Genomic DNA, 14,863 nt, shown 5'->3' on the forward strand with positions numbered 1-14,863 from the left:
CATGTATGAGGATAGCACAGTCATGTAGCAGTATATATGATGTGTGTGGTGTATATACATGTATGAGGGGAGCACACAGTCATGTAGCAGTATGTATGATGTGTGTGGTGTATATACATGTATGAGGAGAGCACACAGTCATGTAGCAGTATGTATGATGTGTGTGGTATATATACATGTATGAGGAGAGCACACAGTCATGTAGCAGTATGTATGATGTGTGTGGTGTATGTACATGTATGAGGGGAGCACAGTCATGTAGCAGTATGTATGATGTGTGTGGTGTATGTACATGTATGAGGGGAGCACAGTCATGTAGCAGTATGTATGATGTGTGAGGTGTTTGTACATGTATGAGGGGAGCACACAGTCATGTAGCAGTATGTATGATGTGTGTGGTGTATATACATGTATGAGGGGAGCACAGTCATGTAGCAGTATGTATGATGTGTGTGGTGTATGTACATGTATGAGGAGAGCACACAGTCATGTAGCAGTATGTATGATGTGTGTGGTGTATATACATGTATGAGGAGAGCACACAGTCATGTAGCAGTATGTATGATGTGTGTTGTGTATATACATGTATGAGGGGAGCACACAGTCATGTAGCCGTATGTATGATGTGTGTGGTGTATGTACATGTATGAGGGGAGCACAGTCATGTAGCAGTATATATGATGTGTGTGGTGTATATACATGTATGAGGGGAGCACAGTCATGTAGCAGTATGTATGATGTGTGTGGTGTATATACATGTATGAGGGGAGCACACAGTCATGTAGCGGTATGTATGATGTATGTGGTGTATGTACATGTATGAGGGGAGCACAGTCATGTAGCAGTGTGTATGATGTGTGAGGTGCATGTACATGTATGAGGGGAGCACACAGTCATGTAGCAGTATGTATGATGTGTGTTGTGTATATACATGTATGAGGGGAGCACAGTCATGTAGCCGTATGTATGATGTGTGTGGTGTATGTACATGTATGAGGGGAGCACACAGTCATGTAGCAGTATGTATGATGTGTGTGGTGTATATACATGTATGAGGAGAGCACACAGTCATGTAGCAGTATGTATGATGTGTGTGGTGTATATACATGTATGAGGGGAGCACACAGTCATGTAGCAGTATGTATGATGTGTGTGGTGTATCTACATGTATGAGGGGAGCACACAGTCATGTAGCAGTATGTATGATGTGTGTGGTGTATCTACATGTATGAGGGGAGCACACAGTCATGTAGCAGTATGTATGATGTGTGTGATGTATATACATGTATGAGGGGAGCACACAGTCATGTAGCAGTATGTATGATGTATGTGGTGTATGTACATGTATGAGGGGAGCACAGTCATGTAGCAGTATATATGATGTGTGTGGTGTATGTACATGTATGAGGATAGCACAGTCATGTAGCAGTATATATGATGTGTGTGGTGTATATACATGTATGAGGGGAGCACACAGTCATGTAGCAGTATGTATGATGTGTGTGGTGTATATACATGTATGAGGAGAGCACACAATCATGTAGCAGTATGTATGATGTGTGTGGTATATATACATGTATGAGGAGAGCACACAGTCATGTAGCAGTATGTATGATGTGTGTGGTGTATGTACATGTATGAGGGGAGCACAGTCATGTAGCAGTATGTATGATGTGTGTGGTGTATGTACATGTATGAGGGGAGCACAGTCATGTAGCAGTATGTATGATGTGTGAGGTGTTTGTACATGTATGAGGGGAGCACACAGTCATGTAGCAGTATGTATGATGTGTGTGGTGTATATACATGTATGAGGGGAGCACAGTCATGTAGCAGTATGTATGATGTGTGTGGTGTATGTACATGTATGAGGAGAGCACACAGTCATGTAGCAGTATGTATGATGTGTGTGGTGTATATACATGTATGAGGAGAGCACACAGTCATGTAGCAGTATGTATGATGTGTGTGGTGTATGTACATGTATGAGGGGAGCACACAGTCATGTAGCAGTATGTATGATGTGTGTGGTGTATGTACATGTATGAGGAGAGCACACAGTCATGTAGCAGTATGTATGATGTGTGTGGTGTATGTACATGTATGAGGAGAGCACACAGTCATGTAGCAGTATGTATGATGTGTGTTGTGTATATACATGTATGAGGGGAGCACAGTCATGTAGCCGTATGTATGATGTGTGTGGTGTATGTACATGTATGAGGGGAGCACAGTCATGTAGCAGTATATATGATGTGTGTGGTGTATATACATGTATGAGGGGAGCACAGTCATGTAGCAGTATGTATGATGTGTGTGGTGTATATACATGTATGAGGGGAGCACACAGTCATGTAGCGGTATGTATGATGTATGTGGTGTATGTACATGTATGAGGGGAGCACAGTCATGTAGCAGTATGTATGATGTGTGAGGTGCATGTACATGTATGAGGGGAGCACACAGTCATGTAGCAGTATGTATGATGTGTGTTGTGTATATACATGTATGAGGGGAGCACAGTCATGTAGCCGTATGTATGATGTGTGTGGTGTATGTACATGTATGAGGGGAGCACACAGTCATGTAGCAGTATGTATGATGTGTGTGGTGTATATACATGTATGAGGAGAGCACACAGTCATGTAGCAGTATGTATGATGTGCGTGGTGTATATACATGTATGAGGGGAGCACACAGTCATGTAGCAGTATGTATGATGTGTGTGGTGTATATACATGTATGAGGAGAGCACACAGTCATGTAGCAGTATGTATGATGTATGTGGTGTATATATATGTATGAGGAGAGCACACAGTCATGTAGCAGTATGTATGATGTGTGTGGTGTATATACATGTATGAGGGGAGCACACAGTCATGTAGCAGTATGTATGATGTGTGTGGTGTATATACATGTATGAGGGGAGCACAGTCATGTAACAGTATGTATGATGTGTGTAGTGTATATATATGTATGAGGAGAGCACACAGTCATGTAGCAGTATGTATGATGTGTGTGGTGTATATATATGTATGAGGAGAGCACACAGTCATGTAGCAGTATGTATGATGTGTGTGGTGTATATACATGTATGAGGGGAGCACACAGTCATGTAGCAGTATGTATGATGTGTGTGGTGTAGATACATGTATGAGGAGAGCACACAGTCATGTAGCATGATGTATAGATTGTATACATAGGGATGTTTATGTGGGAAGATATGTGGGGCACTTACTTAAATTCTTTCTCTGACTTCCCCCGCAAGTCTCTAACCAGCCAGTGTGTGGTGAAGGCGTCCTGAGGCGGCATCCCCCAGCGCATTACTGCATTCAGGAAAGCCTTTCGCTGCCGCGTGTTGAACCCCAGAACCTGTGAGAGGATACAGAGGAGAGGATTTCGTGTGTATGATATATAAATGCTATATAGTCATGTATGCTGCATTAACCCTTCAGCAAGGGGGGAGGAATTTACTCTGAACTAATGATCTAATGGACTAATTGCCACTTAGTTCATTTCTATCACTGAATTTCCACTTGTGGTGCGAGGTTACTGAAGGGGTGGCCTTGCACGCAGCGGAGGGCGTCGGATAGGTGAGTATGACCTCTGCTTCCTCCGCTATCCCTTATCTTTTTTTCTCTGTTTCTTGTCAGCTGACTTGGTGTCCTCTCTCTCCTCCACCCCCCGCTTTTCTCAGCATCCCCGGCTTTCTAGCTTCTCCTCTGAAGTCCCCCACGTCTTTCCATTACGCTTTTATACGTGGGGATCAATGCTGCAGTTTTCATCTCTCTCTTCCGGTCTGAACGCAACCCTTGTCGGTGGCATGATACATCATTTTAGGCCGTGACTTCTTCCAGACGAGGCGTTCTTTCTCACAAGGGGATGGCTTCTTCCAGACTAGGTGTTCTTTCTCACAATGGGATGGCTTCTTCCAGACTAGGTGTTCTTTCTCACAAGGCTTCTTCCGAAGGAGGACACTTTTTTCTTCAAACGCTGCAAACGCGTGTCCCACAGAGCCACGGTATCTGCAGGAGATGGATCCTTTTCTTAAAGGGAGACCCCATCTTTGGGGCGCACAGCACGCCTTCCTTTTTGTTTCTAGGCCGGCCATAGCAGACCTCCATGGGATAGTACTCTTAACCCCCCTTTTTTCCTCACCCTCCTTGTTAGCCCGTTCCCTCCGAAGTTAGTCCCTTTTTTTCTTGCTTTCCTCTTCTTCATCGGTCATGTCCTCTTCCCGAGAGGACTCCACTACACAACAGGGCTCTTCGTCTCTCGCCGCACACTTTAAATGTGTACACGCTGTAAGTCTAAGTTTCCAGGTGTCCAACCTAGTTCCCTCTGCGTGTCGTCTCTTGCACCTAGACCATCCCAGGCCTGAATACGGCACCACCAGAGGGGGACAGTGCCCAATCCCGGGCTACAGGAGACATGTCCAGACTCTCACAGTCCATGGTCGCCGCCTTACAGCGCATGCCACCTTAGCAGGGCTCCCAGGCTGGTCCTTCCACGGAATCTCAGGTAGTACATTTACATATTGAATTGGGGTTGACAACACGAGCGTCGCAGAGGACGCAGACGTCTCAAACTAGGGCAGCCAGCGGCACGGTTCCTTCACCCACTTCATCTGGGAAGTGCTCGGACTCCAAAACTAGTTTCTGCAAGGCAAGATCTTATCTGCTCTTATTCTCCACATCAAAGAAGAGGATATTCATCTCTGTCCCAGAAGGACGTTTCTTCCTACCGGCATCATTGTCAACCTGTGGTTTTTCCAAACCCCAGGGGAGATTGATGAAATCATTGAAAAGAAATGGAAACACCCTGACATATGAAAGGGTCAATGAACCTTTAACTTATAAAAATAAAAATCCTACCATTGTGTGTGTATACAGCTCGAATGCAGACCAATCAGACCAATGTGTTTCCATGGTTACAGACTACAAACAAAACGTGTGTAGTCTGATCCTACAGTCATGTGTTACTCCCCTGCTGACCCCCTCCAGAGCATTGTGGAGGCATCTATAACAAGTGCAGGCAGGGCTTATATTCCTGAGCTACATTTTCTCACAGAAATCACAGCTTGCTCCTCCGCCATGTCCATGGGAAGGAGACACCGGCACATAGGCTCCAGCTCCGAGTGAAGGGAGGGAAGAGCAGTCAGCCTTAAAAATCTTTTGTTTCCCTGCCCATCATGTTATTAGACAATGACAGCATAACAAAGCGGCACTTCTGAACATACCCGTGGAGTCTAAACTGGCACTGTTTCTCCTGATTTAAGGCCTTACCTCTATATTCCCACCAACCCGGGCCAGTAGAGGTGGCAGCGGCTTGTCCTTCTCGTTACGTAGATGACGACGAGAGTGTCTGCGGCCTGTGACGACAGAATAAAACAGCCTCAGCAATTATACCACCGAGATATGGCGTCCGGCGGCTGGTCTCTCTGCCGCCCTCACCTTCTGTTCGCTCATCGAAATCTTCATCCTCTTCTTCTGAACCCACAGAGTATTCAGACTGGTTATCTGTAAAGAGAGATCATGGTCAGCTCCAATAGAGTTCCAGAAAAAACGCTTTTTTCCGACCGATGTACAAAAGGGATTGTCCGCAACACGTACCTCAGAGAAGCATACCGTATTTTCCGGACTATAAGGCGCACCGGATTATAAGGCGCACTTTCTATGAGCGCCTTATAAGCAATCATGTTTCATATATAAGGCGCACTGGATTATAAGGCGCAGCACATTACCGTTAAATAAACCATTGCTCAGACTGCAAGTCAAAATTTATTACACTTTTTAACAATAACTTGCAACTGGTTCAGCTGTAATTGCAAATCAAAACGTTTAGGGTATGTGCACACACACTAATTACGTCCGTAATTGACGGACGTATTTCGGCCGCAAGTCCCGGACCGAACACAGTGCAAGGAGCCGGGCTCCTAGCATCATACTTATGTACGACGCTAGGAGTCCCTGCCTTGCTGCAGGACAACTGTCCCGTAGTATAATCATGTTTACAGTACGGGACAGTTGTCCTGCAGCGAGGCAGGGACTTCTAGCATCGTACATAAGTATGATGCTAGGAGCCCGGCTCCTTGCACTGTTCGGTCCGGGACTTGCGGCCGAAATACGTCCGTCAATTACGGACGTAATTAGTGTGTGTGCACATACCCTTACCGTACTTTTTCAGTTCATTCCTAGGCGCACGGGGGGGAGGAGCATGGTGTGTGCTGTGGTATGCCGCCGCCGACCCCTGCCGCCCACGATAGAGGTAAAGGATCCTGTATGAACCCCTCTCTTTACTGTCGGGTTCATATATAAGGCGCACCGGATTATAAGGCGCACTTTCTATTTCTGAGAAATTCTCAGCATTTTATGTGCGCCTTATAGTCCGGAAAATACGGTATATCATTTTTACTTTTTCTTTAGTCCACCGAGGGGACTTTAACAAGGATCTATGGATAACTCATGCAATACTTATGTATTGTCGTGTATTGCCTACTTTTGTGCTTTACACAGGCCTCTGACTTGCCAGAACAGCCACTCTGCACCCTGCAAAATCGTCTCAGGGAGGGGGGCAGCGATCAGGGGACAGAGGGAACCCTGCACCAACTCAGGGGCTGGCAGGATGGCATAGATGGAGCTGTCGGAGAACAAGTCCATGACATTTCCTCCAGGGAGTTCACGATATGCGCGGAAGCTTCTATTCTATAATACATCAGCAGCACACATCTCTCTTCTGTGCTGATACTTCGCTGCAATGTATCAGTGCAATATATCAATCTCTCCAGCCTAGACATACCAGAGATTTGCTAGACTGCATCTAATTGTAGCAAACCCTCCGCTGTGAGATGTATTAGGTCTGTATAGATTTTTTTAATCCTCTGGATGTAAACAAGCAATGTCCCTTCCCTGTCTAGAAGCAGAAAGGGGGGAATTTATTAAGACTGGCGTCTCATAATTCAGTCTTAATATCAAAAAAGTTGGAGTACAATGCGCCCAATTTATCAGGAGGTGTATGGCTCTTAATGAATTGGGCGCATTTCTGTCTGTTCCTGCGCCGGCGTAAATTATAGTGAATTTGTCAGGCCGTGGGTGGTGCCGCCCCCTTACACTGAGCCCTACCCAGTTCGTTTTAAAGTGGCGGAGGCGGCATAAAACAGAAAAAAGTCGCAAATTATCGCAAAAAACATAGGAAATAATTTGCAACTTTTTGCGCCGTAACACTACGCCATTGATAAATCCCCCCCTCGTGCATTAGGAAGTTGCAGAACGTTTCAGGGTTGTTTCTAGGACGTCAGCCAGTTACGGTGAAAGAACCAAGCTGAGGTCCCTGAGCACGATGTAATATAGGAGATTCTTACCCTGATCCTCCTGGGCGGCATCGTTGTAGTTCACTTGCTTCCTCACCCTTTTGCCTTTGCCCAGGTTGCGTGCCAGGTCCTCCTGCTGCTGCTCGTAGTGATGGCGCAGCAGCTTCTCCCAGTAATCGGGATCCACGTTCTCTTCCTGTTTAATCACTTCCCGTTCCAGCTCCTCCATCTGAAACGCAAAGCGAAATATGAAGAAAATCCGCTGTGACTGGCGAATGCAGACGTGGACGCCGGTTCTCACCTTCTCCTCTTCTCGCACCACGTACTGAGCGACTTTGAAGGAGCTGAGATACTCGTTCATGTTCTGTACTTCGGTGTCCTCCGTCTCGTCCTGGTTGCGATCCAGTAGCCGTGCGATGGCCCCGTTGTCATAGTGAATGACGCTGCTGTCCTCCTCTTTGTTATCACCTGTGAGAAAGAGAATTGTTGTGAACTCATTTATGTAGCCAGTAAGAGACCTCCTTGGTTAAAGGCTATGAAACTGTACGTCATGACACGGGGGAGAAGTATGGAGTGGGTTCATGGGCGGAGCCCGCTCCATATGCTGAGGGTGTTAGCTGTGTATTGCAGCTGACACCTTCACTAATGGCTGGGATCTTAGTTATCTCAGATCCAAAACATTTAACCACTTAGATGTCCCGGTCGATAGAGACCACGGCATCTTAGCCATTGGAAAGAGGGGGTGAGCCAGAGGCAGGGCTTAATAGGAGCCGGTAAAAAGCACAAAACACTGCAAAAAAAAATTAAAAATTTTCCCCTAAAGTAATGTAAAAATAATTGGTATCAATAATAATTTATATCACCGCATCCCTAAAAGTTCAAACCGCTAAAATATCAGTGTATTTAACTCATCGGATGAACGCCGTAGGAAAACAAAATTCACTATGCCAGAATTGATGTTTTTAGTCACTTCACCCCCAGCAAAAAAATTTAATAAAAAGCTGTATGTACCCAAAAATTGGGCCAATAAAAACAACAATCTTGCCCCGCAAAAAACAAGTCCTCACACCGCTCCATCCACAGAAAATAAAAAAAGTTATGGCTCACAGAAAATGGGTATTTAAAAAAAAAATTGTGCTTTCTTTGTAAAAGTAGTAAAACATAAAAAACGATATAAAATATGTATCGCCGAAATCGTACTGACCCGCAGAATAAAGTTAACATGTCGTTTTTACCGCACGTGAGCGTCAGAACAACAAAACCCCAAAAACAATGGAGGAATCGCTGTTTTTTTCCAATGTCATCCCACAAAGAATTTGTTTTCGATTTCCCATTACGTTATACGGTCGTTAAAATTAGAACAATGAAAACTCGTCCCGCAAAAAAAAAAGCCCTCATACGACTATAGTGACGAAAAATAAAAATGTGATTGGCTTTTGGAAGGCAGGGAGAAAAAAACTAAAATGAAAAAACACATAAAATAGCTGCGGCAGCGAGGGGATTAGCAACTTTGCAAATAGTCTTGATTTGCAAAGTTGTGTCTCCATGGTTACAGACTACAACAATCCCTGTGTAGTCTGATACTGCGGTCATGCTTATTTATTCCCTCTGCCTGGTCTACTTTATGTTGTTTAACACAAATCGGTGCAGATGGAAGGAAATAACACAGGACTGCAGGATCAATTTAGACAGGGTTTATTCCAGGTCTGTAACTATGGAGACACATAGATCTGCATTGGAGCTGTATACGTAAAACGATAATGGTAGCAAAACCGTTACTCGCAATGTACATGGATCCATCTCATCTGTTGCTGATCTTACCTGTGTCTTATCAGATTGATGAATGAAGAGTGCTGAGGGGGTGGGGGTATTGCATGCAGCTCACCTGCAAATGTGGGGGGCAGGTAAAGGGTGTGGACACTGCCCACACATTAACATACTATTGTCTTTGGTCTACCTTCATTGTCTAGACATGTATGAATATCTAAACAAGGTTGTGAGGTCATCAGATCCTGTTCGATTGTATAGGAGATTTTATTCATCAAAATCTGCCCAAAAATTTACATTTTATTTGTTTTTGCCACATTTTATGGTTTTAGTGTCAAGAGGGTGGCTTGGCTAAAAAGGTAATTTTTGGCGGAAATATCAGTCTATATATATGCCAGTCACTTCGATGGTCATCCTAAAGGGGAAATACACCCAAGAGTGAGACAGACTTATAGATTTGTTCATCCTCTACTTTCTGGTTCATGAATAGCATGCCAGGACAGTTGAGACTGACACTTACAGGAAAGTAGGGGAGGATTCAAAGCTGAATGCAGATAAACATACCAATGATAGTATGTGAAAAGCTGGTCATTAATCCGTATAATATAATAGTTATATTATAGGAGAGCATCAGTGCAATTCCTCTTACTTTCTATTTCATCCTTAAATAGCTCTTCTGTCCCAAATTTTAGGATGTCATCCAGCTCCTGCTTGGACATGGATCCGGCCTTGGAGCCGAGCCCTGGTCTGACCACTAAATGAGTCAGCATCATCTTTCTCTTGGCCACTTGTGTTATACGTTCCTCCACGGACGCCCGCGTCACAAATCTGTAGATCATCACTTTGTTGGCCTGGCCGATCCTGTGAGCCCGGCTGAAGGCCTGGAAGAGAAAAGTCAAAAGTGTCCTTGATTTGTAAAGCTATCAGATGCGTTAGTGAAGACATGCCTCCTCGAGCTGCTATTTGTGGCGCCACAATAGGGTGTGCCCAATAAAAAAAAATGACTACAGAAGGCATCATATGGCAACATCCGCAAAACCTTTCTTACTAAGGGTGTCATGTATGCAGCCAAATGGTCACCTGAACAAATTCTGTCTGCCTGCAGCCGCCACTAGGGGGAGCTCAGGTCCTGAAATTTTGGCTCTATGGAGTTATGCCTTATTCAATATTATAGGTTACTATCTGTGGGACATTTGTTTACAAAAAGGGACAAAATTGGGCTATTTGAAAACAAATACCTTTTGGGCCCTGTTTGGTGGTGACCGCACCCGGGGTTACCTGCGGTGGCCCTGGATCTGCTCTCCATCATGGAGGGCCTTATTTTCACTTAATCCTCCCCCCCTCCACACTTCCTTTGAGTCTTGTCGGATATGAGTGGCTCTTCAAGTTGGAGCCAATAGTTTTAATCTGTCATTTTTGGATAAAATATTAGGAGTCTTCTGCCATTATAGCGACCTGATCCCTTCTAGATCGGCTCTCTATATTCTCTAGAATACTCGGGATATATTTTGTTTACCCCCACCTATATAAATAACTCCAGGGGCGGTGTTGGTGCCTGTCACGGTCGGTGGGGAACCGGTCTGAGGCTGTCTATTGGGCATTGTCTCTGACTGGCTCCCTGCTACCCACGATTGGCACCTTATTAACCCAACATTGGTATTCAGTGGTGGTGATCAGACCCGGGGTCACTGTAGGTGTCCCTTGACCTGTCTCTCACCACGGATACCATGGTCCGCTTGATTTCTGTTGGATACTGGGGCTAATGTCCGTAACTTGGCAATCTTCGTACATTGATGGCCTGTCTAACATCGATGCAGACCTGATCAATTTTGATTGGCTCTCTATCATCCCTGGATGATTTTGGATACATTCTGTAACTTTTATCTATTTAAAAATATATTGGGAGATGCTTTGGTGCCTGCCGCGGTTGGTGGGGACCTGGTCTGAGACTGCGTATTGGGCATTACCTCTGACTGGCTCCCTGCCGCCGGAGGCTGGCACCTCATTTGCCCAATAGAGAAGATTTTGGATAGGATTAAGTAGATGTGTTTTATAAATATATAGGGGGGGGGGGGTGGTGTGTGTGTGTGTGTGTGTATGTGTGTGTGTGTGTGTGTATATGTGTATGTGTATATATGTGTGTGTGTGTGTGTGTGTGTGTGTATATGTGTGTGTGTGTGTGTGTGTGTGTAGAATTTTTGGTTGGAATCCTGTCCCCCCATGGGATAGTGTTATTATTTTGTACATTGCATTGTACCGGACTGTAATGAAGAGCCTAATATGCTTCCTTTTTGATATAAAGAAACGTTATATTGTCATGTGAGATATTTTAAGTAGCTGATCTTGTGTAATATGTTCTGTATCATATTCAGTGATACACTAATTGTAATATTTAAAGTTGATTGTTACTTTATGTAGTAGCTTAATTTGGAGTGGCACTGTACCTTTAAGCTTAAAGGGACAGTGTCATGATTCTTTTTTTATTAATTCATGTGTTTTTATTTAATAAAATATTATATTGAATTTATTTATTTGTTTACACACAATGTTTTTTTTTATTAACACTTTCTTACTGTACTGGGGGCTGCCATGTTTTATTTCATCTGTGTATGTGTCTCTTAACGACACATACACAGATGGAATACGGCAGCACAGGGCATAGGACACAATGAACGTCTCCCGTTCATTGCATCTGCCATCTGGCTCTGTACTGCGCAAGCGCGGTTCAGAGTGACCCAGCTTAGAATCTGGTTTGTAGGGAGATAGCCGGCGCCATTATGAAGACCGGCTGCACTGCAGGTAAGGTGTGTGTCTCTGTCTGTCCCACTCTCTCTCTCTCTCTCACAGCCCCCCCTCTCGCAGGCCCCGCCGCGACCCGCCCTCACGACACCCCCCCGCAGACCTGCTGTAACTGTGGGTGTGTCTGTGTGTAGCAGAACTGTGTGTGGGAGAGCAGCAGAGCTGTGTGTGCGGGCATAGCAGAGCTGTGTGTGTGCGCGGGCAGCAGAGTTGTGTGTGCGGGCATAGCAGAGCTGTGTGTGTGCGTGGGCAGCAGAGGTGTGTGTGCGCGCGCAGCAGAGCTGTGTGTGTGTGCGCGCAGCAGAGCTGTGTGTGTGCGCGCGCGCTGCAGGGCCGTGTGTGTGTAGTGTGCGCACCAGAGCGGTGTCCTATTTTTGTGCAGCGAGTATGCACGGGCGCCGCTGATCCTTCATAGCCGCTTATCAGTTGTTTTGAAGAATCAGCGGCGAGCACCCCCCCCCCACACACACACATACAAATCCCTCCAAACATGCAACTGCGCCACACACAACCCCACCCCACTGTTCTTTTTTTACGCAACACGTTTTATAAAAAAAGCTTGTTTAAAAAACTAACGGCTCGCTTTCCCATTGATGTAAATGGAAAGCTTAATCAAGTGTTAGACGCTTTTTGGCGTGTTTTTTTACGCATTTTGTGTGCGCTTTATGACGCATAATTAGGACTCCCATTGACTATGGAAACATTTGGGACGTTTTACGTGCAAAGGAATTGACGCGACACTTCTTTATTTACACAACGCGTTTTGTAAAAACGCGTGTGTAAAAAAGCTTGTTGTATGTACTAACAGCGCACTTTACCAATTATGTCAATGAAAAGCGTAATCAAGCGTTTTTTTATGTGGTTTTTGGCACATAAAATGTGAAAAAAAACGTGTCAAATACACGCCGTGTGAACCTGTTACCTGAAAAGTCATTCACTTCACTTTCATCATTCATAGGGTATGTGCACACACAAAATCAAAAACGTCTGAAAATACGGAGCTGTTTTCAAGGGAAAACTGCTCCTGATTTTCAACCTTTTTCTTAGCAGCGCCACGTCGGAACAGAAAGCCGTATTTCCCATTGAAATCAATGGGCAGATGTTTGGAGGCGTTCTGCTTTCGATTTTTCGGCCATATACGGCCCGAAAATAAGCCGTGTGAACATACCCTTAGGGTATGTGCATACGTAGTGTTTTCAGCCGTTTTTCGGGCCGTAAAAGTCCCGAAAAACGGCTGAAAAATCGGAAGCAGAACGCCTCCAAACATCTGCCCATTGATTTCAATGGGAAATACGGCTTTCTGTTCCGACGTGGCGTTTTTTTACATTTTACATTTTAAAAAAAGGGCACGTAAAAAGACGCCCGCGAAAAAGAAGTGCATGTTACTTCTTGGGACGTTTTTGGAGCCGTTTTTCATTCACTCTATGGAAAAACAGCTCCAAAAACGGCCGTAAAAAACAGCTCCGTATTTTCAGACTTTTTTTTAGTAAGCGTGTGAACATACCCTTAGCCTTTTGGTATGTCCTATAGCTTCTGCCAGCTGCCATTTGTGCAATCACTCCCAAAATGGCAGCCGGACAATGCTTAGCAATTTGAAGACACTTTTTCCTGGCTTGTAGCCAAAAATAGGGAAGGGGGTTGAGATTCCCTCCCACATTTACAGCAGCTGTGAGTCAGGTTGCTTTGCCGTATTCACCTTGCTGTAATTCTGGGAAGTGCTCCCTCTGTTGGCCAACATAGGAAAACATGTGAAATTATTATTTAATTTTTAATACTTTCCACCATGTGGAAGAAAAAAAAAAATACAGCAAAAAACGTAAAAGAAATAAGTAACTTACTTTAAATTAAAAAAAAAAGTTTAATTTGCGACATATTCCCTTTAATACTATATAAGAAATGGACATCACGATGCTTTGAGAAAGTCCCGAACGGGACAAAACGCGTCAGCCAATCATCTTACAAACTCTTTTGTTTGACACGGACGTGAGTGACGTCATCATGCCGTGCTCGACCTGCGTGACCCCACGCTATGCTGGCTTGGGAAAGTACCAAGCTGCACCGCGCGGTCTGAACCTCTGGCTTCACAAGGAACCTGACTTTTGTGGCCCAGGAACAACCTTAATTGACTCGGGGCATACACACCCGGACGATACTCGGTTCTCCAAAGGGACTGCTACCACGTTTTTGTAAATTGCACCACGTGGTCTGAATCCCTTGGTTCACAAGGAACCTGGCCAAGAATTATTGTGGCTTAAGAACCGGAATTGATTCAGGACATACACACCTGAACGGCACTTGGTCCTCTAGAGGGACTGCGACCACGTTTTTGAAAGCGTATTTGGAGAAAAGCCTTTACGGATGCAATATAGATCATTGTGACCAACGCATATATACCTCTGTGGATATTGGTACGGTGTGTAAATATCTTTAATCAATATATGTATGGGAATACTGGACTTCTCTATGTACAAAAGATGCAGTGTCATTATATCAATTAAGGATGTTTCTGTCCTGTCATTTGGGGTAATAGAATTTTCGGAATACCTGGCCAGGTGACTTTAGAGGTTCTTTTATAGTGCACGGTCATCAGTATTGTTATCTGTTTGGTATTAACCGGGAAAATTGTATCTTAATTATTAACACCTTCCCGCCGCAGCCATTTTTCCTCCCCGCCTTCCTAGAGCCACAACTTTTTATTTTTCCGTCAATAGAGCGGTGTGCGGGCTTATTGTTTGCGGGAGGAGTTGTCGTTTCTATTGGTAGCATTTAAAGTACCATATAATGTACTGGGAAACTGCAAAAAAATTATTTGCGGGCTGAAATTGGAAAAAAACTGCGATTCCTCAATTGTTTTTTGGGTCTCGTTTATAGTTTTTTTTTTTATATTTGACTACTTTTAAAGGAAAAAAAAACTTTTTGTTAAAAAAATTCATTTGATTTGTGTCGCCACATTCTGAGAGCCATAACTTTTTGATTTTTTCTTCGATT

General features: G+C 44.4%; 1 protein-coding gene across 4 annotated transcripts in view; it reads right to left on the reverse strand.

Annotated features, from left to right (window-relative positions):
* The window catches only part of CHD3 (chromodomain helicase DNA binding protein 3), an 82,166-nt gene that overhangs the window by 41,822 nt on the left and 25,481 nt on the right, over positions 1–14,863 (reverse strand). For all 4 annotated transcript variants that reach the window (XM_075859249.1, XM_075859247.1, XM_075859248.1 and 1 more), the window contains exons 23-28: positions 9,726–9,957; positions 7,611–7,777; positions 7,361–7,538; positions 5,454–5,519; positions 5,286–5,371; positions 3,239–3,372 (exon numbers count right to left, since the gene is read on the reverse strand). In XM_075859249.1, coding sequence (XP_075715364.1) covers positions 3,239–3,372; positions 5,286–5,371; positions 5,454–5,519; positions 7,361–7,538; positions 7,611–7,777; positions 9,726–9,957 — 863 coding nt within the window. The remainder of the gene's footprint in view (positions 1–3,238; positions 3,373–5,285; positions 5,372–5,453; positions 5,520–7,360; positions 7,539–7,610; positions 7,778–9,725; positions 9,958–14,863) is intronic.

The sequence above is a fragment of the Rhinoderma darwinii genome, chromosome 3, assembly GCF_050947455.1.
Source record: "Rhinoderma darwinii isolate aRhiDar2 chromosome 3, aRhiDar2.hap1, whole genome shotgun sequence".
In the NCBI taxonomy this organism is placed as follows: domain Eukaryota; kingdom Metazoa; phylum Chordata; class Amphibia; order Anura; family Rhinodermatidae; genus Rhinoderma; species Rhinoderma darwinii.